A 27,045-nucleotide genomic window follows, 5' to 3' on the forward strand; every position below is an offset into this window, starting at 1 on the left:
GGTGCATTTATACGGAGACTTGATTACACACAGGTGGATTATATTTATCATCATTAGGCATTTAGGACAACATTGGATCATTCAGAGATCCACAATGAACTTCTGGAGTGAGTTTGCTGCACTGAAAGTAAAGGGGTTGAATAATATTGCACACCCCACTTTTCAGTTTTTGAATTTCCCAAAAAAATTTAAAATAACCAATAAATTTCGTTCAACCACAATTGTGTTCCACTTGTTGTTGATTCTTCACCAAAAATTTACATTTGATATCTTTATGTTTGAAGCATGAAATGTGGGAAAAGGTTGAAAAGTTCCAGGGGGCCGAATACTTTCACAAGGCACTGTATGAGGTGATTATTTGGGGGTCTCTGTATTCCCCGCTCGGTGGCAGGCATTACTTATGAGGTGATTATTTGGGGGTCTCTCTGTTCTCGGCTCAGTGGCAGGCATTACTTATGAGGTGATTATTTGGGGGTCTCTCTGTTCTCGGCTCAGTGGCAGGCATTACTTATGAGGTGATTATTTGGGGGTCTCTGTGTTCTTGGCTCAGTGGCAGGCATTACTTTTGAGGTGATTATTTGGGGGTCTCTCTGTTCTCGGCTCAGTAGCATGCATTACTTATGAGGTGATTATTTGGGGGTCTCTGTGTTCTCGGCTCAGTGGCAGGCATTACTTTTGAGGTGATTATTTGGGGGTCTCTGTGTTCTCGGCTCAGTGGCAGGCATTACTTATACGGTGATTATTTGGGGGTCTGTGTTCTCGGCTCAGTGGCAGTGCGCATTACTTTTGAGGTGATTATTTGGGGGTCTCTGCAGCCTTGGCTCGGTGGCAGGCATTACTTATGAGGTGATTATTTGGGGGTCTCTGTGTTCTCGGCTCAGTGGCAAGCATTACTTATGAGGTGATTATTTGGGGGTCTCTGTGTTCTTGGCTCAGTGGCAGGCATTACTTTTGAGGTGATTATTTGGGGGGCTCTGTGTTCTCGGCTCAGTGGCAGGCATTACTTTTGAGGTGATTATTTGGGGGTCTCTGTGTTCTCGGCTCAGTGGCAGGCATTACTTATACGGTGATTATTTGGGGGTCTCTGTGTTCTCGGCTCAGTGGCAGTGCGCATTACTTATGAGGTGATTATTTGGGGGTCTCTGTGTTCTCGGCTCAGTGGCAGGCATTACTTATACGGTGATTATTTGGGGGTCTCTGTGTTCTCGGCTCAGTGGCAGGCATTACTTATGAGGTGATTATTTGGGGGTCTCTGTGTTCTCGGCTCAGTGGCAGGCATTATGAGGTGATTATTTGGGGGTCTGTGTAACCTTGGCTCAGTGGCAGGCATTACTTATGCAGTGATTATTTGGGGTCTTAGATGACTGACTGTACTTGTCTGCTAAGCATTCTTGTTTTCTAACTGGAATACGTGTAAAAAATGAATACTGAAAACTACTTTAGTCATGATCACGAATGCTAGACTTCGTGTAGCTGCAGGCTACAGTCTGTACAGAGCGCAAAGAACGTCGCGTCATCACCCGGCGCCAGACTCCTGATGACGCGCTTGAGGAGCGCCGCCCACTAGTTCCCATTAACAGTGATTCCGCAATGGAATCAAACCGGGACGAGGCGCTCCGCTGTATAAGCATCGCCGTAGACGCCATCAATCATCAGAACAATGAAAAGGCCCTCCGGTTCCTGGAGAAGGCTCAGAAGCTATTTCCCACCGACCGCGCACGGGGTAAGGAGCAGCAGAGGGAAACCGGAGAATCGACGGGTGGGGGAAGAGCTGGGTTTGGGAAAATTGTTGCGTCACATCTCCTGAGTGCGCATGCGCATATGACGTAGGCCGCGCAAAGGCTTCTAGGAATTGTAGTCTGTTGATGACTTTTGGGTGCAGATTGTGGTAGAAATGAGAGCGCTGCTCTGTCACAGAGCGGGTTAGTGGTATGGGCCGGTGTCAGGCAGTGTAGTACTGTGGGGAGGCGGTGGTCGAAAGTGCGTGAGGTCTTGTAAGCGCGTCTGTGGTAAAAAGAGCGACTACGCTGCGGAAATATGGCTGCTGTGCGCTGCATGCTGGGAGTTGTAGTCTCATCAGCGGGTATTACTTGGCACGGTGGACACATACAGCTGTGTCCGTGTTCTGCTGGCGGCTGCCCGTGTACATAACGTGTCTGAGGCCTGGAGCTGCCGCTTGTCCTGCGCTCTACCTCAGAAATGATGGCTGTAGTGCTGAGACATGAGTACGAGCGGACTACATCCCCCACAATCCTCCACGGCTGAGAGCTGCTGAGCAGATACTACCTCGGCATATTTCCGGGCCTGTGCGAGTACAGCAGGCCGGACTGTCCTACCCTGCCCCCCATACACTCGTCATGTGTATAGCCTTCTACATGTCCATGCTGTGGACCCCCAGAGTAGTCACTGGTCGTAATCTGTGTATTGGGACAGCTGGGTCAGTTTTGTGCACTTTCCCTATAAATAGCCTGAAAGAGCTGATAACAGAGAGCACTAGACATGTATCTCATGTAATAAAGCATTGGGAGATTGCACTCAGGCACAGCAGTCGGCGTCTGGTCTGCGCCCCAATGGGGTAGGCTCCAGGCCTGTATGTAGCGACTGCTGCGGCCCCCCACGGGGCACAAACCCTACATTGTACAATCCTTCACCCGCTCTGTAGGACAGGGTGACTGGGCATTCCCCGAAATGGCCGATCAGTGCGCGGCGCACTGCTGGAAGCCAAGTCCTGCACCTCTATCACAGAGGCGGCCATGCTGGAGGGTCCTATTCATTTCTATGGGCATCTGCCATAAAGGAATCCCGGGGAATAGCCCTGTACAAGTGTCTGCAGTGATTATTACAAGGGGTCCCTGCTCCCCTTTCTGAGTCCAATGCTGCAGGACTTGTTACTGTCCTGAAAGGACACGAAGGCCCAAAGACCGTACAATACGAGGTCACATCTTCAGAAATGGGACATATTTCATTCCATGTACTCTGAAAATTACTGGAGGAGATGTACTATGTCTGTGTGACTTAAGACCTTGTAAATTTAGTCTTAGAGTTTACCGAGATCGGTTGCACCAGTATTTTTCAGACCTTTAGTTTACGTGCCCACTTGTGAGTGGAGAAACGAAGGGCTGAGCTTGCTGAATTCCACACATGGCTTTTATTGTTGCTTATTCCATTTACCGAGTGCTTGTCCAATCTCTGGATACACCTTTTGATCCGGAGGATGGAGAGATGAGGGTGCGGGGGTATTTTTCCAGGCTTCCACAGTGCGGGGAGAATAATCGTGTGGGATCAGGCAGTCCCAGCCTCCATAGATCACTGGGTTTATGGTGAAATGATGTCTCCTCTGATGAATAATTAAAATGTCTTTTTCACTATGAGCAAAAAGACTCGCGGGTCATTGAGCCATGTCCATATCTGCATCAGACGTGAGCGATGCTGATGATGTCTCGACTACTTCCGCCTATTCAATAGAATAGGACACGTGCACAATATCTGCCATTCGGTAGGTGTGTGGGTTATTCTGTCGTTGACACCACTCTAGAAGTGCAGTGCAGAAGTGAGAGAATCTGGTCATCGGTGGATAATTCATTCATTGTAGACCAGTGAACCGTAAAGTGTAGCCCTGCACTCAAGTTTGACTCTTCAAAATGTGTAACCAAAACAGGTGTAAAAATTCTAATAATATAGTCATGCAGTATTGTATGTATTTTCCTTGGGCTCTTAAAAAATATAAAAACATGATTTATCAAAAAATGGCAATTTGTTTTGCACCTTAGCCCTTGACTTTACCCCCCCGCTCTGTGTTTATAGATGGTGTGTGGGCAAATGGGAAGTAATACATAACTGTAGGATAAATTAGACTACTCACCCGTTTTGCAGGCAGTCTGTGTACATATGATAGGATCGTTTTCCGGTCACCATTGATCCTTAGAAGGAGGGATGGTTTTTGCATCTACAGAAAGAGTTAAGTTTTCTCTCTACTCTGTAGGTATCATTCATGATCTTGAAAAGTGTTTGCATTGTGCATCCCTCCAAACCAGACATGTTTGAGTTCACCAATCTAAGAGACAAGTCCCTAGTATTATAATGTTTCCAAAAAGATCATTTGTGACTAATAGAAATGTTTGATCAGTTGTATTGGGGTTGGATCTTGGTTTGTGGTTTCTTGCAGACTTTTTGCATACAGTTATTTAGGTTAAAGGGGTATTCCTATCTCCAAGATCCTATCCTAATATGTAGCAGATGTAGTAATAATAATATTAGCAAATACCCCCAATTAGAAATGTGGTATAGTTCTTCTGATTCACTGTCGCTTACCCCATTTGCAGGGCATTGCAGTAGCTAAGGTATCCACGGTTACAACTACTCATATAGTGACCGCTAGATGATGGTTATCGTAACGATAGATACCTAAGCTACTGCAATGTCCTGCACATGGGGGTAAGTGACATAGCAAATCAGAAAAACTGTAACACATTTCTATTTTTAGGTATTTGCTAATATTATGATTATTACATGTGCTACATATTGGGATAGGATCTTGGAGATGGGAATACCTGTCTTGTTACCACGATCAGTTTTTGATGCTGAATATTTTCACTATGCAAAAAAAAAAAAACAAGCAGTGTCTTACAGTTCCATTTAGACACATACTGAACGCAGCAATAGATGCACATCTAACCATGAAGGGCAATATAATAAATCTGTTGTTGAGTGAGTGATCTATATCTGCTGAAAAAGATGAATGGTAGACCATTTGGAAAATTGAGAGAACCAAAGAAGTAGCACCGAACATGTGGTCAAGAAAAGAATATTAGGACAATTCGCGTAAGGATAAAATACTTTACTTACCGAGAGTGGTAAGAGGTCGCACCACATACAAAGAGGTGCCCACACAAATTAGTAAGAAGACACCTGATTACCGTATTTACAAAAATAAAATGTATATATATTTAAAAACCGAACCATAAGGTAATAAATGAGAAATTGCATATAGACCTGAATATATAACATGGGATAGTAATTTATATATTCAGTGTATCCAAAGCCTGCAGGGGGAGTACTGTGTCTCACAATAATAGTTTGACTGAGACAGAGGCTGTGCAACCAAATAGGAACATGGAGATGGAGGTATGTCTGCTCCTTAAGTGAAAGGTAAATAGGCACCAAGTGAATACAAACTTACACAGGAGCATGAACATAAGATGTGTGTAATATATATAAAAAAAAATATGTACCCAAAGATATGAAAGGCACCTATTAGAATGCAGTTACTCTGGGATAAGCGTGGAAAGATGCATACAGGGGCTGAATGGGATACCTGAATGGTTCACGGTGTGCCACACACCACGTCGCGCGTTCCGAAACGTGGAGCTTTGAATAAGTAATAGGTGTTTTTCAGGGGTTAAATGACTTTGGGCCACTGATCTCACACCGCCAATACAGAGATAGTGATGGACCATATCAAACTCGGATTTCTCCAGCTTGGCCCAAATGTGTTCTGGGCATCAAAGTGGGCAAATGACCACTTTTCACAGATTTGAATAAGTAACTGGTGTTTTTTAGGGGTTAAATGACATTGGGCCACTGATCTCCCACCAACATTACATACATACTGATGTCCCGCATGAAATTCAGGTCATTCTAGCATTAGCCAAATGGGTTCTGGTCATCAGAACGGGCATCAAAGCAGGAAAATAGCTAGTTTAATATTGGCCATTTTCTCCCTTTGATGACCATTCAGATGCCTAGAACACATTTGGGCCAGACTGTAGTGACCTGAATTTGATGCGGGCTATTACTATCTGTTTAATGGTGGTGTGATATCAGTGTCCCAAAGTCATTTAACCCCTGAAAAATACCACTTATTCAAATCTGTGAAAAGTGGCTAAGTGGTATTTTTCAAGAATTAAATGGCTTTTGGGAATGTGGCCTTGCAGTGCACCCCACTCACAATCATTCTGCAAATGACATTTCATGACTGCATGCTAATTTAGTGTTCATGTGATACTCCAGTAAAAACAAGCTATCGCCGATCCAAGGGAAAGGTGATAACTTATTGATTTCTGGTGGTCTGACCCCATTGATTGGCAAAATCGGGAACTTTTATCGCCATTAGCATAGAGGCTTCCAAGTGCTGCAAATCTGCTTTTTCCCCAATGAGCTGCATCCAAATATGCTCACTGCTCCGCCATTCTAACAGGTATAACATTTCTGCTGATCATCGGAGGTTTCAGAAGTTGTAGGACAATGTGTTGGGTGAGAACTAGTAATGGGTCATTTGTGACTGATTCGAGACAAACAGTTGGCTCCCAGCTGGACTGCACATCACTACAGAGAGCCCCTTCTAAATCTCACCAATCATGTCTGGTTTGCTTGCAGAAATATTTTATGGTGCATTTACACAGGCTGACAAACCGTGATGGGGACAGAATGCAAATTGCGTTTAGAGCAGAAGAGGACTATAACTCTACCACCACCTATAGCAAGCAGTAATCCTTATACCCAATACTGACATTTTAACAAGCCCCTCCATGAAACTTGGGACGAAGGCCAAACCAGAATCTCAATTTGAAGACATAGTGTTTCAGGGTGCTGTCCCTCATCAATGCAAAGTATGAGATCTGCTTTGGCTATGTGAGAGGCTTCTGACTGAGATACAAAGGGTAATGTTTCTCCTTGTAGAGAGTGACATGCCTGGTCTGGCATGCCAATGTAAGGAGGTGTTCTCGTACACCATGCATTCTCCTTTAGGGAAATGAAATATGCAAGTTGCCTCTTCAGAGAGGAAGAGGACTAGAACTCTTATCGCCACCTATTGGAAGTAGCAATTCCTAAAAATCCATATCGACCCTTTAATGAGCCTTGTCACATGACTTAGGATAAAAGCCACACCAGAATCTCAATTGGCACACATGCTGTTTCAGGGTTGTTGTTACTCCTCAGTACAAAGTTTGAGATCGGAGATAGAATGGTCACTAACACGATCTCTCTGTCCTCATGCATTATCATGTTATCGGCAGCACATCTGCTCTTCACACAAGGAAAACCGCTGCCACAACAATGCTTTTTTTTTTTCTGCAACATAAACGATTCGATCACCTTATGAACGTATTGCTCAGGCCGCAATCACACTAGCAGTATTTGGTCAGTATTTTACATCAGTATTTGTAAGCCAAAACCAGGAGTGGGTGATAAATGCAGAAGTGGTGCATATGGTTCTATGATACTTTTCCTCTAATTGTTCCACTCCTGGTTCTGGCTTCCAAATACTCATGTAAAATACTGACCAAATACTGCTAGTGTATATCGGCAGCCTCACAGTGACCGATAACGTGTTCCTCCAAACACTTGTTATGCCAGTAAACTGCTGCATTCTACAGTTATATGAAAAAGTTTGGGCACCCCTATTAATCTTAAGCTTAATGTTTTATAAAAATTGTTTGTTTGTTTTTTGCAACAGCTATTTCCGTTTCATATATCTAATAACTGTTGGACACAGTAATGTTTCTGCCTTGAAATGAGGTTTACTGTACTAACAGAAAATGTGCAATCTGCATTCAAACAAAATTTGACAGGTGCATAAGTATGGGCACCCTTATCATTTTCTTGTTTTAAATACTCCTACCTACTTTTTACTGACTTACTAAAGCACTTTTTTGGGGTTTGTAACCTCATTGAGCTTTGAACTTCATAGCCAGGTGTATGCAATCATGAGAAAAGCTACTTAAAGTGGCCACTTGCAAGTTGTTCTCCTGTTTGAATCTCCTCCTGAAGAGTGGCATCATGGGCTCCTCAAAACAACTGTCAAATGATCTGAAAACAAAGATTATTCAACATAGTTGTTCAGGGGAAGGATACAAAAAGCGGTCTAAGAGATTTAACCTGACAATTTCCACTGTGAGAAACCTAGTAAGGAAATGGAAGAACACAGGTACAGTTCTTGTTAAGGCCAGAAGTGGCAGGCCAAGAAAAACATCAGAAAGGCAGAGAAGAAGAATGGTGAGATCCGTCAAGGACAATCCTCAGACCACCTCCAGAGAGCTGCAGCATCAACTTGCTGCAGATGGTGTCACTGTGCATCGGTCAACTATACAACACACTTTGCACAAGGAGAAGCTGTATGGGAGAGTGATGCGAAAGAAGCCGTTTCTGCAAGCACGCCACAAACAGAGTCGGCTGAGGTATGCAAAAGCACATTTGGAGAAGCCAATTTCTTTATGGAAGAAGGTCCTGTGGACTGATGAAACCAAGATTGAGTTGTTTGGTCATACAAAAAGGCGTTATGCATGGCGGCAAAAAAACACAGCATTCCAAGAAAAACACTTGCTACCCACAGTAAAATTTGTGGAGGTTCCATCATGCTTTGGGGCTGTGTGGCCAATGGACCGGGAATCTTGTTAAAGTTGAGGGACGCATGGATTCCTCTCAGTATCAGCAGATTCTTGACAATAATGTTCTTGAATCAGTGACAAAGTTGAAGTTACGCAGGGGATGGATCTTTCAGCAAGACAATGATCCAAAACACCGCTCCAAATCTACTCAGGCATTCATGCAGAGGAACAATTACACTGTTCTGGAATGGCCATCCCAGTCCCCAGACCTGAATATCATTGAACATCTGTGGGATCATTTGAAGAGGGCTGTCCATGCTCGGCGACCATCAAACTTAACTGAACTGGAATTGTTTTGTAAAGAGGAATGGTCAAAAATACCTTCATCCAGGATCTCATTAAAAGCTACAGGAAGTGACTAGAGGCTGTTATTTTTGCAAAAGGAGGATCTACTAAATATTAATGTCACTTTTCTGGTGAGGTGCCCATACTTATGCACCTGTCAAATTTAGTTTGAATGCAGATTGCACATTTTCTGTTAGTACAATAAACCTCATTTCAAGGCAGAAACATTACTGTGTCCAACAGTTATTAGATATATGAAACTGAAATAGCTGTTGCAAAAAAAACAATTTTTATAAAACATTAAGCTTAAGATTAATAGGGGTGCCCAAACTTTTTCATATAACTGTATGTTGTGCCTCTGTTATTCATCTTGGACTGTCCAGTTTGGGGGCTGATACTGTCATACTTTTATCGAATGCTGTGACATCTGATGCAGTCTGAGGAAGATTCTGTCCAAAAACCGGTATCCACCCTTGTGAGCAAGAAGACCAGCATCAACTGTTTTTTGCAAACAGCATATTGCTCATGGGCTATAAAGGTTTAGATTGACATATGTGAGGGGTTCAAGCTGTATTCTTTACTAACACCCCTTGCTCCCATTCACGTCCACTACACTGGAATCGTATAGAAAACCGAGTGTAATAAATAATGTCTGTAGGTAGTGCCAATGTCAGCACATCATAGCTCACGTAGACCATTGCTATGACCAATACTTTGCGCTTTGCCTCTATGTAAATACTAGACTTGGTCACCACCTTTAGGCATCCTGGTCCCTGGGATTGATGTAGCCCTGCCGTACAAGGTGGGATGGCTCATTGCCACCTCTGAGAGCCATCTTTAGGCATCCTGGCCCATGGGATTGATGTAGCCCTGCCGTACATTGTGGGATAGCTCATTGCCACCTCTGATGAGAGCCATCTTTAGGCACCCTGGCCCATGGGATTGATGTAGCCCTGCCGTACAAGGTGGGATGGCTCATTGCCACCTCTGAGAGCCATCTTTAGGCATCCTGGCCCATGGGATTGATGTAGCCCTGCCGTACATTGTGGGATAGCTCATTGCCACCTCTGATGAGAGCCATCTTTAGGCATCCTGGCCCATGGGATTGATGTAGCCCTGCCGTACATTGTGGGATGGCTCATTGCCACCTCTGATGAGAGCCATCTTTAGGCATCCTGGCCCCTGGGATTGATGTAGCCCTGCCGTACATTGTGGGATGGCTCATTGCCACCTCTGATGAGAGCCATCTTTAGGCATCCTGGCCCATGGGATTGATGTAGCCCTGCCGTACATTGTGGGATGGCTCATTGCCACCTCTGATGAGAGCCATCTTTAGGCATCCTGGCTCGTGGCATTGGTGTAGCCCTGCCGTACATTTTGGGATGGCTTATTGCTACAGTGATAGGAGCACATTGCTCTTGTCTGAGTGATGTATATCCATCCTCAGTAGGGTCTCTCATCAGCAGTGATTTCCGTACCACAGCAGACATTACTCAGGCTTATCCTTTCTTACTACATTTCCATGTGCAGTCTTGTATTGGTTACTCCTGCTTGTGTGAACCTATTGCTCGTCGTTACATCATGCTATCATAGAACCTTTGTGCTGCTTCATTTACTTCTGATCAATTTTGTTTCTGTCTCTGTATTTCGGTAATTATTCCTCTGCTATTTAGAGAATCCACATCCTCGATGTTCATGGTACTTGGTCTTCACCATCTTCTTTGGGAGCTCTATGAATCGTTAGTCTATTCGTCTGACAACAATTAGTATGTTGGTGGAAGGACCTAGCAATTTGGCTGGACCCACGTCTAGTCTGAAGCTGGCTGTAGACAGTGATCCTGCCTAGCTCCTCTTTTACCATGCTTGTGTTAGCCAGGATCGGCACAGTAGAAGGGTTGTCTGACAAGTGTATACAAAGAGTGGAATGTCACAAAATACTAATGAATCCTTCACAACCTATACATGCTGATTACTATGAAGCGATGGTGTGCCATCTACCACATGACATACTGATAGGGAATTTAATAATCTACTCGCATGGTAAACCCTAACCCCTTCTTTTTGCTACCACTGCAATCAGTTCTGCATACAGTGGATGCCCTGTCGACTACATTTATAACACTCCAGATGCCACTGATCATGCTTTGTATTATAACCCTGTATCCTCCTCTGTGCTGGGGTTAGGAGGTTCAGTGCGTACATGGATATGGGCAGCTCTTCTGTATCTGCATGTGCACCAAATGATTTCTGCTCCTGCCCATATGTGCACATGGCACTCACTAGATCCGTAAGCAGTATGAGGCCTAGAACTAGGGCAAAATGATAAGAAAAGAAGCCGTTGGTTGGGTTTCTTACATGTGTACATGTCAGTTTATGGGGGTTTTAAAGATCTTATCAGAAATTTAGCCAGTGACTAAGGGGCCCACACAGACGGGCACAGCGGGCCCACACAGACGGGCGCAGCGGGCCCACACAGACGGGCGCAGCGGGCCCACACAGACGGGCGCAGCGGGCCCACACAGACGGGCGCAGCGGGCCCACACAGACGGGCGCAGCGGGCCCACACAGACGGACGCAATACTGCCTTGTGCATAGGCCTAGGAGGTAGAGGACTTGAGCAGTCCTGCAGTTGAGCTGCTGTTGGAGGAAGGGTTTGTTGGGCAGGATGGTTGTGTGCTGATCTCTACGCTCCCGGAGAAGTACCGTAAGTCCATATAAAATGAGTTTCTAGGACCATAGAGAGCAGCACAGTAGTAGGTAGATGGCAGAGGAGCTTGGGAAGTGTAGTCTCTATTGCAGCACTTTAATTAGGGAGACTGACCACTGAGATAGAAGAGAGTGGAACCATCCGGGCCAGAGGGGAAAGGACAACCTAACGGTATTTGTAGTCCGCTGGTGCAGGCATGCCTCGACTACTTACGTGTCCTTGATCCAGCAGTTTTCTGACTTTCACTAGCCATCAGAATACAACTTTAAGTTACGGTATTTGCAGCTTCCCCCATACACTGTGCTGCTAAGATGTGGCACATGTGATTAGATGTAACATTTTAAGTGGTGAAAAGCTGATCTTGTTATCAAAGCGAATGCAGTTCTGACCACTTGTGTGGAATAATGGGATGTGGGTCACACTTGCTGATGCTAGGCTTAGATCTAATTTCTGCACTTTAGTACTAAGGGAGTCAATCAGCAGTTTTGCCCCTGCAGAGATGCTGACAGATCTTGATAGGAGGCATTATATATGCCTTTCTGTAGTTCGTTAGCAGCAGCATGAACAAGAATGTGAAATATTTACTTGGTGTGAGCCATTTCCACAAGTGCTACATCAGCATTCCTGAACCCTGCAGTCAGTGCTCCAGTCTGTCCCCCTGCTTGAGCGATGGATGTAGGGGGCTTCTGGCTGGATGCTACATCCGTTACTCGGGAGCAGAGGGGGATTGTGTAGGTGCAATGGCACTTCAGTGCTGGGGATTGCACAGGGAGAACCTACCACTCTCACTTTCTCATTCAAGCTTAAAGAGATTGCGGACTTGTGGTGTAAGAACAGACAGTCACTGTCAATCTGCGTATTCGCAGCGTTTTTTCACCATCCATTCAAATCAATGGGTGGAAAATGCTGGAAAAACGCTGAAAGAAGTGACATGCCCTATGTCCAAAAAACGCAGCAAAGCACAAAATACTGATCACACAAAAAACCAATGTGTGTGCATGAGATTTCTGTACTCTCATCAGCTTTGCTAGTACTGTAAAAAGCAACTCAAAATTAGCATTAAAAAAAAATCAAAATCTAAAAAAGCAAAAACGCCCTGTGTGAACTTACCCTAATACTCACCAATCCCCTGCTACTCCTATGCCAACACTTCACCAGTTCCCATTCTTCCACATAGACATGTGACCACTGCAGGCAATCACTAGTAACGTGTCAACGCTACTGACATCACTGCTGCATGCTGTGGGGAATTATAGAAGTTGTTGAGGACTGTTCAAAAATGAATTAGGGTGAGGTTTAACAGTACAATCAACAGTTTGCCAGTGGCAACTAGACCCCAACTAAAGAGTCTTAAATTAAAATATTACTTTTATAATTGAAAATAAATTATATCATAATGAATAAAGGCCTTATCTAACATTGGAGTGTGTATATTGTTTGCTTCCTTACCAAAATTGTAGTATCTATACTGTTTGATCCCTTACCAGTTAACTATTGGGGGTAGCTAATTGCTTCCCTTCACAGTGGACTATCTTTGCTTTTCCACTACCTGTGGATTTCATTGCGGGTAAGTATTATTCAATCCTTCCCATCTCGGTATAGCTGCAGTGAATGGTTCACTGACTATTAGTTAGGGAAAGCGTTATTACTTCCCTATATATAAAGCCTAGTATAGTACATTAATTCAGTGTTGTCCATTTAAATAATGTCTGGCCAAGAGTGGCCGCGGATCACTGCTTAGTAAATATTACAATTATGGATAATCTGCTCTAAAAAATTAACCAGCTGCCTCCCCGACATGTTTCGCCATTGCTGGCTTCTTCAGGGAATGAGGCTGCAAATGGTCATTAACTGGGACCCTATGACTTACACAAGTTTGGTTCATGACGTTATTGGGGAGATCCTACCAGAACGACTGACACTTCAGCCAATCCAATAACTCTGATAACTATCATAAAACCACATGCAATAGGTAAATGGAAATGTCAATCACAAATTATAAACCTATAGGTTATGTCGGTATAAATGTATTCCTACCCGTCCACTAATACTGGGCAGATACGGGCAAATAATACAATGATAGTTTTTTCGTAGGTCACTTTTGTTTACAGCATTAAGCTGGGGTCATACTAAACGTCAGGAAAATCGGTCCGAGTCACCCTGCTGAGAGTCGCACAAGTGTTCTCCGTATGGTCATCCGTGTGTAATGTGTCTGCAATGCGATGATGCGATTTTTCTCGCACCTATGTATCCGTATGATATGTGTATGGCTTTACATTTCTCACTGCTTTTCCACATTGAATTTTATGGCTCAGTGGGCTAAAATGAGGAAAATGGTTGTGTATTTCTCGCAAGCTACACTGATGGTCCATGTGGTGTCTGATATTTTCTCACACCCATAGACTTGCATTGACGAGACTCAGGCGATATACTTGTAAAATCGCAGCATGCTGCAATTTCACTCGCACACCCAATACACCCGAGGAAAAAAAACGGTGATGTGAGCTGCCCCATAGATTAACACTGGTCCGAGTGCTATGTGATGTTTTCTCGCATAGCACTCGTCCGTATTATACACTAGTGTGACCCCGGCCTTAGAAGTATTTAAAACCTTTTTAATTAGTGGACAACCCCTTTTAAGAAGATGATTTTGAATAAAGTGTTCAGCAGTTTCTTGGCACATTGGTGCTCTTCCAGAAGTCTGTAGGCCTCAGAGGTCAAAGCCCCAAGTAGCTTGTATAGTTGGTGTCTACAAACGGATCTGGTGATTACCATAATGATAATTAGGGCTGTCCCACACGTCCAGATAATTCCGGTACCGGAATAAATCGGTACCGGAGTTATCCGTGTCCGTGTGCCTGGGAACTCACGGAGGCCATACGAGCGGGACACGTGTGCCGCCCGTATGGCGAGTGGGTACCACACGGAGCGTGTGGTACCCACTCTGCATGGTGCTGAAGCTGCGATTCATATCCTCTCTGCAGTAGCATTTGCTGCAGAGAAAATATGAAGAATAGTGTTAAAAATAAAGATTTTAGGTGTCCGCCGCCCCCCCACCCCCTGTGTGTGCGCCCCCCCACCCCCTGTGCGCCCCCCCCGCTGGTCAGAAAATACTTACCCGCCTCCCTCGCTGCTTCCTGGTCTGGCCGCGGCTTCTCCTGCATGCGGTCACGTGGGCCCGATCATTTACAGTCATGAATATGTGGCTCCACCTCCCATAGGGGCGGAGCCGACTATTCATGATTGTAAATGATCGGCCCCACGTGACCGCATACAGTAGGAGGCGCGGCCAGACCAGGAAGGAGTGAGGGAGCGGGTAAGTATTTTCTGACCAGCAGGGGGGCGCACAGGGGGTGGGGGGGCGGCGGACACATAGATCTTTATTTTTAACACTATTCTTCATATTTTCTCTATAGCAAACGCTGCTACAGGGAAGATATGAATACCGGCTTCAGCACCATGTGGGGGGGACAGCGCTTACTGTAGCGCTGTCTCCGGCACGCACACGGACCCCAGACGGAGAATGTCCGTGTGAGGTCCGTGTTTTACGCGGACCCATTGACTCTATTGGGTCCGTGTAAAACGTGCGCTCCCACGAACACTGACATGTCTCCGTGTTTGGCACACGGAGACACGGTCCGCAAAAAATCAATGACATCTGCACAGATGCATTGATTTTTATGGGTCTACGTGTGTCAGTGTCTCCGGTACGTGAGGAAACTGTCACCTCACGTACCGGAGCCACTGACGTGTGAAACCGGCCTTACAGTGTACACGCTGCAGAAGCTTCCCAGAAGGCACAGTAGTGTTGCATTTCAGTCCCATGATTGCCATACAGTGGCTTGCAAAAGTATTCACCACTGTTGGCATGTTCCGTGTTTTGCTACCTTACAACCTGGAATTTCACTGGTTTTTTTGGAGTGTTTGCATCGGTTCGTGTAAAGAACATGCCTACACCTGCGAAGATTTGGTTTTCTTTTTATTGTGAAGCAAACCACAAATAGTACAAAATAACTGAAAACTTTGGTGTGCATAATTGTTCACCCCCCCCCCCCCCAAAAGTCAGTACTTTGCAGAGCCTCCTTTTGCGGCAATTACAGCTGCAAGTCGCTTTGAATAAGCCTCTATGAGCTTTCAACGTCTTGCCACTGGGTTATTTGCCCATTCCTCAAGGCAAAACTGCTTAAGCTTCTTCAAGTAAGATGGTTTACTCTGGTGAACAGCAATCATCAAGTTTGACCACAGATTCTAAACTGGATTGTCTGGGCTTTGACTAGGCCACTCCAAAACATTTACATGTTTCCCCTTAAACCAATAAGTTTTGCTTTAGCAGTGTGCTTTGTGTCATTGTCTTGTTGGAAGGTGAACCTCCATATCAGTCTCAAATCACTGAGACCATTGAGACTGAAGTGGGTTTTGCTTAAGAATATCCCTGGATTTCGCACCTTCCATTTTCCCCTCAACCCAGAACATTTACCCTATCCCTGCCACCGAAAGATATCACCACAGCATGATGCTGCCACCACGTTTCACTGTGGGGATGGTGTTGTTGGGGTGGTGAGCTGTTTTGGTTTGGGGCTGGACAGAGTTTACCTTGGTAGCCAAAAAGTTCAATTTTGGTCTCATCTGACCACAGCACCTTCCTCCATACACTTGGGGAGTCTCCCACAAGTCTTTTGGCAAACTCAAAATAAGCCTTACAATTTTTTTGTGTAAGTAAAGGCTTTTATCTGCCACTCTTCCAGAAAGGCCACCTCTATGGAGTGTACGGCTTTTTGTGGTCATATGGACAGATACTTTAGTCTCTGCTTGGTAACTCTGCAGCTCCTTCAGGATTACCTTTGGTGTCTGTGCAGCCACTCTGGTTTAATCCATTATTGCCTGGGCTGAGAGTTTTGTTGGGTGGCCCTCTCTTGGGAGGTTTGTTGTGGTACCATGTTATTTCCATTTGAAGATAATGGATTTGTTGAGGGTTTTGGTTTTTTTTTTTTTTTTTTTTTTTTTTTCAACCCAACCCTGACTTGTACTTCAACAACTTTGTCCTTGACTTGTTTAGAGATGTCCTTGGTTAGTGGTGCTTCTTGCTTAACCCCTTCAACCCTAGGGCCAATTTTTTTTTTGGCTCTCCTCCTTCCCAGGGCTTTCCCAGTAATGCTTTTGAACGACATTGATTTTACCATAAAGTGTACTGGAAAACAAGAAGAAAATTCCAAATGCATTGAAATTGCAAAAAGTGCAATTCTACAATTGTTGTTTAGGTTTTTTTTCTTTTAACCATATTTACTAAATGCTAAAACTGACCTTCCATTACAATTCTCCAGGTCATTACGAGTTCCTAGATACCAAGCATGTATAGGTTATTTTTCATTTAAGAGGTGAAAAAAATAAAAATCAGCGCCATTTACCAAATCGGATTCTTCTCCATTTACACTTTTGGCCTGGGACAGCTCATAGAATCTCCCGGTCTTGCACTGGATCCATCGGAAAATAGCCATCCGTCGTGCGGAGAAAACGTTCAGAGGAACGTTTTTTGTGCACTTCGGAAAATCCTAAAGCCTGTGGACGCAGGATCCGTCACTGACCGTCACACACAGGAATCCAGCGGCGTATCACGTTTTTTCATGTCCGGGAATCAATCAATCTCTCTCTTTCAGAACACAAATGACGCATCCGTAATTACACTGGATGCGTCACACACGTTTTTCACTATTTTTGTGATGTCCGTCGATACGTCATTTTACTGCACAACGATGCGCAGCAGAAGACGGAAGTATGAAAGAGGCCTTAGGCCTCTTTCATACTAGCGTCGTGCACTGCACGTCGCTAGGCGTCGTTTTGCAGAAAAAACGCATCCTGCAAAAGTGCTTGCAGGATGCGTTTTTTCTCCATAGACTTTTTTTTAGAGACGCAGTGCAACGCATTGCCACGTTGCTTGTAACGTTTTTTGGTGCGTCTGCAGCATTTCCGACCACGCATGCGCGGCCGGAACTCCGCCCCCGCCTGTTGAAAAACAGCATCCGCTGCCCCCCTTGTGCGGCGCTTTCACAGCTAGCGTCGGTGCGACGCAACGTCGCATAGCGACGTGCAGTGCACGACGCTAGTGTGAAAGTAGCGTAAGCTGTCATCCTCCGGTAGCGCAGTGTATAATTATTGTAGTTATGCTGGGGGAACTGAACTTTGAATGGTCTTCATATGCGAATAGACCGGTGCTGGGAAAAGCCCAAGAGGAATGTAACCAAGGTGCTGCCTGAACCTATTGATATCTGCGCTCTATTAATATCCATCTCACCCATGCTTGTAGAGGCGTGGAATATTTCCAGGCAGCAAACTCTCTTCTCTGAAGGATTACTGGTGACGGCTGCTCTTCTGATTGGTGCACACATCACATGGAGAAATTAGCGTATCTGGTGAGATGAGCCACATTTCCCAACCCCGGTATCTTCTATGTTAGTCTAAGAGGCGGTACGAGTGATCTGCGCACAACTTAACTTCACAGGATTCTGTCAGCAGTTCTGACCCTGCGACAGCTCCAGACAGGAAAGGTGTGGGGTGTTAAAGGGAACCTGTGATGGCACAGAGGATATGCGAGCTGCAGGCAGGAAGTTATAGAGCACGAGGAGCTACCGTAATTCGATAACATTTTTGTGGGAAAAGTTTCACTAAAACTTGCAGTTTTTTTTTTTTTACTGAATTACCTGGTGACAGTCTTCTCTGTATGCATGTGCCTGCAGAGATAGCAGTCAATCACTAATAGGACGGCACAACTGGATCCCAAGGGATTTCAATGCAAAAAAAAAAAATACAAGTTATACTCTGTTTTTTCCCACAAACCTATATCATTCTGCTCGGCTTCTCCTTCTCTATAGCATGCTGTCCACAGATCAGACTGTATGTACAATGTTATAGGTTCTCTTTAAATATGCTATTAAAGAGCTATTCTGTTCTTAAACTACTTTTATGTGACTGCAGACTTGTGAATCCTCACATCGCACACACTGAGGAGTCTCTGGTGCTGGGAACAGTCATCATGTGACCACAGGTACATGATTTGCATACTCCTGGCCACATTCCGACTAGACTCGTCCGGCCTCACTCAATACACTTGCATTGAATGAGGCTGCACCCATCTAGTAGGAATGTGGCCGGGATTATGCAAATTGCGCACTTGTGCTCACCTGCCCTGGAGACTCCTCGCAGTGCGTGGCAGCGCGGCAAACACCGCTTCTGATGGGCAGGGAAATCTTCCCCGCTGGTCAAAGAGCCGCGCTTCCCACGCTGTCAGAAGACAGCAGGAGCGCTCAGCTGTAATTGGAGGTGTAAACTTCACCTCTGGTCACTGATGTCGGCTGATGGGACTCCTGATCCCATCATCTGACACCTACAGCTGCTAATTACAGTGAGAGCAGGAGCGGCGGATGGGATTTTTCATCTATCGCTCCTGCGCTATAAATAAATAATTAAAAAAAAACACGGCGTGGGCTCCCCCTATTTTTGATAACCAGCCAGGCAAAACTCACAGCTGGAGGCTGGTATTCTCAGACTGGTAAGGTGCCATGGATATTGCCCCCTCCCCCCAGCCTAAAGACAGCAGCCCACAACTGCCCAGAAAAGGCGCATCTATTAGATGCGCCAATTCTGGCACTTTGCCTGACTCTTCCCACTTGCCCTGTAGCAGTGGCATATGGGGTAATGAGGGGTTAATGTCACCTTGCTATTGTAAGGTGACATTAAGCTGGCTTAGTAACGGAGAGACGTCAATAAGACACCTATCCATTACTAATCCTATAGTAATTAAAGGGTTAAATAAACAGTAAGAAAAAACTTTTAACCCCTTTACCCCCAAGGGTGGTTTGCACGTTAATGACCGGGCCAATTTTTACAATTCTGACCACTGTCCCTTTTATGAGGTTATAACTCTAGAACGCTTCAACGGATCTTGGCGATTCTGACACTGTTTTCTCGTGACATATTGTACTTCATGATAGTGGTAAAATTTCTTCGCTATAACTTGCGTTTATTTGTGAAAAAAGCGGAAATTTGGCGAAAATTTTGAAAATTTCGCAATTTTCCAACTTTGAATTTTTATGCCCTTAAATCACAGAGATATGTCACACAAAATACTAATAGGTAACATTTCCCACATGTCTACTTTACATCAGCACAATTTAGCAACCAAAATTTTTTTTGTTTAGTGAGTTATAAGGGTTAAAAGTTGACCAGCAATTTCTCATTTTTACAACACCATTTTTTTTTTTTTAGGGACCACATCTCATTTGATGTCATTTTGAGGGGTCTATATGATAGAAAATACCCAAGTGTGACACCATTCTAAAAACTGCACCTCTCAAGGTGCTCAAAACCACATTCAAGAAATTTATTAACCCTTCAGGTGTTTCACAGGAATTTTTGGAATGTTTAAATAAAAATTAACATTTACATTTTTTTTACACAAAATGTATTTCAGCTCCAATTAGTTTTATTTTACCAAGGGTAACAGGAGAAAATGGACCCCAAAAGTTGTTGTCCAATTTGTCCCGAGTACGCTGATGCCCCATATGTTGGGGTAAACCCCTGTTTGGGCGCACGGGAAAGCTCGGAAGAGAAGGAGCACTGTTTTACTTTTTCAATGCAGAATTGGCTGGAATTGAGATCGGACGCCATGTCGCGTTTGGAGAGCCCCTGATGTGCCTGAACAGTGGAAACTCCCCAATTCTACCTGAAACCTTAATCCAAACACACCCCTAATCCCAACGGTAACCCTAACCACACCCCTAACCCTGACACACCCCTAACTCTAATCCCAACCCTAATCCCAACCGTAAATTTAATCCAAACCCTAACCCTATCTTTAGCCCCAACCCTAACTTTAGCTCCAACCCTAGCCCCAACCCTATCCCTATCCCCAACCCTATCCCTAGCCCTAACCCTAGCCCTAACCCTAATGGGAAAATGGAAATAAATACTTTTTTTTTTATTTTATTATTTTTCCCTAACTAAGGGGGTGATGAAGGGGGGGTTGATTTACTTTAATAGCATTTTTTATAGTGGATTTTTATGATTGGCAGCCGTCACACACTAAAAGACGCTTTTTATTGCAAAAAAGTTTTTGCGTCTCCACATTTTGAGACCTATAATTTTTCCATATTTTGGTCCACAGAGTCATGTGAGGTCTTGTTTTTTGCGGGACGAGTTGACGTTTTTATTGGTAACATTTTCGGACACGTGACAGTTTTTGATCGCTTTTTATTCCGATTTTTGTGGGGCAGAATGACAAAAAACCAGCTATTCATGAATTTCTTTTGGGGGAGGCGTTTATACCGTTCCACGTTTGGTAAAATTAATAAAGCAGTTTTATTCTTCGGGTCAGTACGATTACAGCGATACCTCATTTATAGCATTTTTTTTATGCTTTGGCGCTTTTATACGATAAAAACTATTTTATAGAATAAATAATTATTTTGGCATCACTTTATTCTGAGGACTATAACTTTTTTTATTTTTTCTTTGATGATGCTGTATGGCGGCTCGTTTTTTGCGGGACAAGATGACGTTTTCAGCAGTACCATGGTTATTTATATCCGTCTTTTTGATCGCGTGTTATTCCACTTTTTGTTCGGCGGTATGATAATAAAGCGTTGTTTTTTGCCCCATTTTTTTTTTTTTTCCTCTACGGTGTTCACTGAAGGGGTTAACTAGTGATATAGTTTTATAGGTGTGGTCGTTACGGACGCGGCGATACTAAATATGTGTACTTTTATTGTTTGGGTTTTTTTATTTAGATAAAGAAATGTATGTATGGGAATAATTTTTTTTTTTTTTCCTTATTTAGGAATTTTTTTTTTATATTTTTTTTTTACACGTGGAAATTTTTTTTTTTTTACTTTGTCCCAGGGGTGGACATCACAGATCGCTGATCTGACAGTTTGCACAGCACTCTGTCAGATCACCGATCTGACTTACAGCACTGCAGGCTTCCCGGCGCCTGCTCTGAGCAGGCACTAGCCACCTCCCTGCAGGACCCGGATGCCGCGGCCATCTTGGATCCGGGCACCTGCAGCGAGGAGGAGGTAAGAGACCCTCGCAGCAACGCGATCACATCGCGTTGCTCCGGGGGTCTCAGGGAAGCCCGCAGGGAGCCCCCTCCCTGCACGATGCTTCCCTGTACCGCCGGCACACCGCGATCATGTTTGATCGCGGTGTGCCGGGGGTTAATGTGCCGGGGGCGGTCCGTGACCGCTCCTGGCACATAGTGCCGGATGTCAGCTGCGATAGTCAGCTGACACCCGGCCGCGATCGGCCGCGCTCCCCCCGTGAGCGCCGCCGATCGCGCTGGACGTACTATCCCGTCGGTGGTCATACGGGCCCACCCCACCTCGACGGGATAGTACGTCCAATGTCAGAAAGGGGTTAATGAAATAAAACGCCACACAGTTTTGCCATCTTTTTATTGTTCTGCCATTCCAAGCGAAGCCATCGATCTTCTGAAATAAAAATAAAATAATAAACCAAAAGTATACTCCCTGATCTGTTGTAGTCCGATATGACGAGTGTCCCACGTAGAATCTGGGGGAGATAAAGCGTACAACCGGGAGCGCTGCTAATGCCGCCACTCCTGGCTGTAAGTACTGGGGAATGAATGAGACGGAGCGGCGCAGACTCAGTAACTAGCGGTGACATCACCGAGCCTGCACTCCCTCACAGCCTGACCGGAGGTAACCTCGGCACCGTGGGAAAATGCCAGGGAAGAGGATACCGCAGGTAATGTATCGATTCGTTCTATCTACAGGAAGTTGTTTTTTTTTTCTCTGTGTGCACTCAACTTTATTGGCATGCACAAAGAAAAAAAAAACGCACCAAAAACCGCACCTAAACCTGCATTTTCGCCGCAGCTTCTTTCCTGCCAAGATGATCAAGTTTTGCTGCAGAAAAAAAAAACACGCAGCAAAAATCCGCTGTGTGAACTTACCCTTACTGCTTGTTATTTTATGCACTCTGAGCTGCATTTGTAAAGTACCTTTCACACATTGTATGTGATTGCGTCTATATGACAAGTAACATTGTTCTTTTACAGTTAATAATTGATCTTGGTTTCTGGGTCATGTAGAATTTTGGCCACATTGTCTGGCAGCCCGGGACTTGAATAATTAACTTGTGCATTTGCCCAGTAAGGGATTATAGGCATCATTCCTAAATCAGCTGAATAAGTGGCACTAAGCTGTGGAATGGCTGCTTATGTCACGGTGCACATTTTTGCTGACCCACATTTAGCTTGTCCAGCGCCCGATCTCACATCTGTATGTTCTTGGTTTTTTTTCTTCTTCCAAAGCCAGAGCTCATCTCTGTAATTGTAACTTTAATTTAGCATACATTCTACTGAAATGAGACGCACAATGCTAGTCTGCCTTATCTCCCTGCGGCCTATGTGAACCTCTGCTTGAATTCTGCTGCCGGCTTCTGCAATGTGATGGTTCCAGGTTTGAAAGCCTCCCTGCAGACAGTAAAGCCGTGCTCACACTTTCTGGTTGTGGTGCATTCTATATACCCTCCCCTCTGACACTTGTATTAGAAACCCATATGTCTCCTGTTAAACCTGTTCTGAGTATTGCCAATGACTGACTTAACTAGAACGTGTGAACTCTGCCCTACGCAGCACAGCAGCCCACCCTCAAGGGACGACTTATAGTGGGTGCACGAGCTGCAGTTGGACCTGGAGGGCACCTAAAAGTTCTTATTGGGTCATATGAGAAGGCTAGTACTTTTTAAAGACCCTTGATACTTTGAGGCCCTGTTGAAAATGTTGTATTGATACCCCATGATCTTCTATTTAGTAACAGCATTATAGGTCAAAGGGAAACATTAGAAAACAGATCCATCATAGCTACTGTCTCGGCAGTGTGAACAGGTCATACAAGGAGCTCTGATTGGAGGGGCTGCTCTTCTACTTTACTTATAGAGTTAGATCCCATCAGGGTCACCTAAAACCTGCCTACATAAGGAATCCCTTTAATTTTAAGTATTTTCCCAATCTCAGACATGCGGCATGGACTAAATTTTCTTTCTAAAGCCTGGTCTTATGGGCATGGAGAGCTGAGGCACACTATGCTACCTGACATTTTGTAGCTTGGTGAGTGGCGGCAACACGGTGGCTCAGTGGTTAGCACTGCAGCCTTGCAGCGCTGGGGTCCTGGATTCAAATCCCACCAAGGACAAGAGTGTGTATGTTCTCCCCGTGTTTGGTGGGTTTCCTCCGGGTACTCCGGTTTCCTCCCACATTCCAAAGACATACTGATAGGGAATTTAAATTGTGAGCCCCATCGGGGACAGTGATGATAATGTATGCAACCTGTAAAGCGCTGCGGAATATGTTAGCGCTATATAAAAATAAAGATTATTATTATTATTAATGGCAAATGAGTTTAGGCATTAGTTTCTGTACATTAGCCTGAGCCAGGTAGACTACATCAGAGACTCTCCTTGGGGACTATCTACCATTCCTTCTGGGATGTTTCATGTATTTCTTCATAGTGAAGTAAGACGTAAACTGTTTACCAGGGCCAACCATTTCAGTAGGTCACACAATAAGCTGGATGTGTCATTGGATTAATATGTAAATGTGGATTGGCTCATTGGTTTGTTGTTGAGTTGTAAAGGGCTAGAAAATCGCTCCCACACTGGGACTTGGGCAACAATGTTATAAACTGAGACCTCTCCAGAAGACCATCCCTTTATCCAGGCCAAATTTCCTGTGGACAGTTTTCAGGTCCACCATTTCTTATTTCTTTTGGCCAAGCCAATTCTCAGTTTTGTTTGGGTGGCTCAGTGGTGTCATTGTAGTATCTGTGGAAACACCTCAGGTAAAATCAATACCGTGATATCTATCCCTCTGCCAAGTCCCACCACACTAGGCCCTGACAAGGCGTAAAGCAGAATGTAGACGTTTTGCCCAGAGTTGCCCCCTCAATTTTTTTTTTTTTTTTTTTTTTTTTTTTTTATTTAAACTCCTGCAATCGCACTGTTTTCCTCCTATACATGCTGTATTACAGAGTCTGTGGCTGGCTGCAGAATAAGGTAACATGGTTGGCCACATTATCTTATGAGGCGTGTTGGGGACATGGTATTTTGGCACTTCCTATTATATAAGTACTAGCTATTGAACCCGTTCTACTCCCGGGTGGCGAGCATTTATATTGGTATATGGTCTCCATCCTGGTATGTGCTGCTCCCATCTTGCTCTCCCATCCTGTCATGTGCTGCTCCATCCTGCGCCCCCATCCTGTAATGTGCTGCTCCACCGTGTCATGTGCTGCTCCATCCTGCATCCCCATCCTGTCATGTGCTGCTCCACCGTGTCATGTGCTGCTCCATCCTGCGCCCCATCCTCTCATGTGCTGCTCCACCGTGTCATGTGCTGCTCCATTCTGCATCCCCATCCTGTCATGTGCTCCCATCCTGCGCCCCCATCCTATCACGTGCTGCTCCATCCTGCGCCCCCATCATTGCGGGCGGCTGTGCGGAGTGCGGGCGGCTGTGCGGAGTGCGGGCGGCTGTGCGGAGTGCGGGCGGCTGTGCGGAGTGCGGGCGGCTGTGCGGAGTGCGGGCGGCTGTGCGGAGTGCGGGCGGCTGTGCTGGGTGCGGGCGTCTGTGCTGGGTGCGGGCGTCTGTGCTGGGTGCGGGCGTCTGTGCTGGGTGCGGGCGTCTGTGCTGGGTGCGGGCGTCTGTGCTGGGTGCGGGCGTCTGTGCTGGGTGCGGGCGTCTGTGCTGGGTGCGGGCGTCTGTGCTGGGTGCGGGCGTCTGTGCTGGGTGCGGGCGTCTGTGCGTGGCTGTGCTGGGTGCGGCGGCTGTGCGTGGCTCTAGGCGGCTGTGCGGCGGCTGTGCTGGGTGCGGCGGCTGTGCTGGGTGCGGCGGCTGTGCTGGGTGCGGCGGCTGTGCTGGGTGCGGCGGCTGTGCTGAGTGCGGCGGCTGTGCTGAGTGCGGGCGGCTGTATGTGGCGCGGCTGTGCGTGGCTGTGCTGGGTGCGGGCGGCTGTGCTGGGTGCGGGCGGCTGTGCTGGGTGCGGGCGGCTGTGCTGGGTGCGGGCGGCTGTGCTGGGTGCGGGCGGCTGTGCTGGGTGCGGGCGGCTGTGCTGAGTGCGGCGGCTGTGCGGAGTGCGGGCGGCTGTATGTGGCGCGGCTGTGCGTGGCTGTGCTGGGTGCGGGCGGCTGTGGGTGGCTGTGCTGGGTGCGGCGGCTGTGGACGGCTGTGCTGGGTGCGGCGGCTGTGCTGGGTGCGGCGGCTGTGCGTGGCTGTAGGCGGCTGTGCCTGGCTGTGCTGGGTGCGGCGGCTGTGGACGGCTGTGCTGGGTGCGGGCGGCTGTGCTGGGTGCGGGCGGCTGTGCTGGGTGCGGGCGGCTGTGCGTGGCTCTAGGCGGCTGTGCGGCGGCTGTGCTGGGTGCGGCGGCTGTGCTGGGTGCAGCGGCTGTGCTGAGTGCGGCGGCTGTGCTGAGTGCGGGCGGCTGTATGTGGTGCGGCTGTGCGTGGCTGTGCTGGGTGCGGGCGGCTGTGGGTGGCTGTGCTCGGTGCGGCGGCTGTGCGTGGCTGTGGTGGGTGCGGTGGCTGTGGACGTAAGTGGCGTAGGTAACAAATAGCTGTGGCATGAAGTGCCACAGCCTCATGGCACAGCAATTTGTTACTTGCGGAGGGTGAGTATACTTATATATATACTTATATCCCCCTGCTCCCGGAAACGGCGCCTGCGCAGTCCGCGCTTTCCGGCGCCATTTTCTTGAAGACACATTGCAGTGTGTCTTCAAGAAAATGGCGCCGGAAAGCGCGGACTGCGCAGGCACCTTTTCCGGCACCAGGAGGACAGAGGACAGGCGCCGATTCCGGGAGCAGGGGGATATTCATGGCCCGGAATGGCGTCGGTGGAACAGGACAGGTAAGTATACTCACCCTCCGCCTCCTGGCTCGTCCCTGTTTCTCTGTTGGAGATCGCGGTGTGCGTTCAGCGCTTACGCATACCGCGATCTCCTGGGAGCATCGCTCTGTGGGGTCCAGACTGCGCCGGTGCTTGCGCTTGCGCAGTCTATAAAGGCTTCGGACAGAGTGACGCTCCCAGCGTTATATTATAGATAACGGGTCCTCCTGCTCCTGTTTTTGCACATGTCCTCGCAGACTGCACAACTCTCCAGTCCATGCAATGGCTGCTGGTGGAGGAACATGTGACCAGACCTGTCCATCAGGCTTGTCTAATTAAACCTGCTTTCCTATTGGAGGAGGCTGATTGTCTGGTCACATGTTCCTCCATCAGCAGCCATTATATGGCCTGGAGAGCTGTGCAGTGTGTGAGGACATCTGCAGTAACGAGCAGGAGGAGAACCTGTCCTACCGATATAATAGTAAGTACCACAATATCATGTGCCCAACAGGCCTCATAAGATAATGTGGCCAACCATGTTGCGTTATTCTGCAGCCAGCAATAGACAGTGTAATACAGCGGCAAAAAGGTGAAAAATGTTTAATGAAAAACAAATTGTCTCCAAAGGTGGACAACCCCTTTAAAGACAAAGTAAGATTACATTTACACTGGTGTATTTTCTTTCCATCTGAGCAACAGAGCACACACAGACCTCACAGGGACCAAGTGCGTACATTTATAGATGGCTATAGATGTGTCTATTGTGGTAGA

General features: G+C 46.2%; 1 protein-coding gene across 1 annotated transcript in view; it reads left to right on the plus strand.

Moving 5' to 3' along the window:
- Positions 1-1,530: 1,530 nt before the first annotated feature.
- The window catches only part of DNAJB12 (DnaJ heat shock protein family (Hsp40) member B12), a 59,128-nt gene continuing 33,613 nt past the window's right edge, over positions 1,531-27,045 (plus strand). The window contains exon 1 of the mRNA XM_077259126.1: positions 1,531-1,723. Coding sequence (XP_077115241.1) covers positions 1,591-1,723 — 133 coding nt within the window. The 5' untranslated portion in view covers positions 1,531-1,590. The remainder of the gene's footprint in view (positions 1,724-27,045) is intronic.

The sequence above is a fragment of the Ranitomeya variabilis genome, chromosome 4 (assembly GCF_051348905.1).
Source record: "Ranitomeya variabilis isolate aRanVar5 chromosome 4, aRanVar5.hap1, whole genome shotgun sequence".
In the NCBI taxonomy this organism is placed as follows: Eukaryota; Metazoa; Chordata; class Amphibia; order Anura; family Dendrobatidae; genus Ranitomeya; species Ranitomeya variabilis.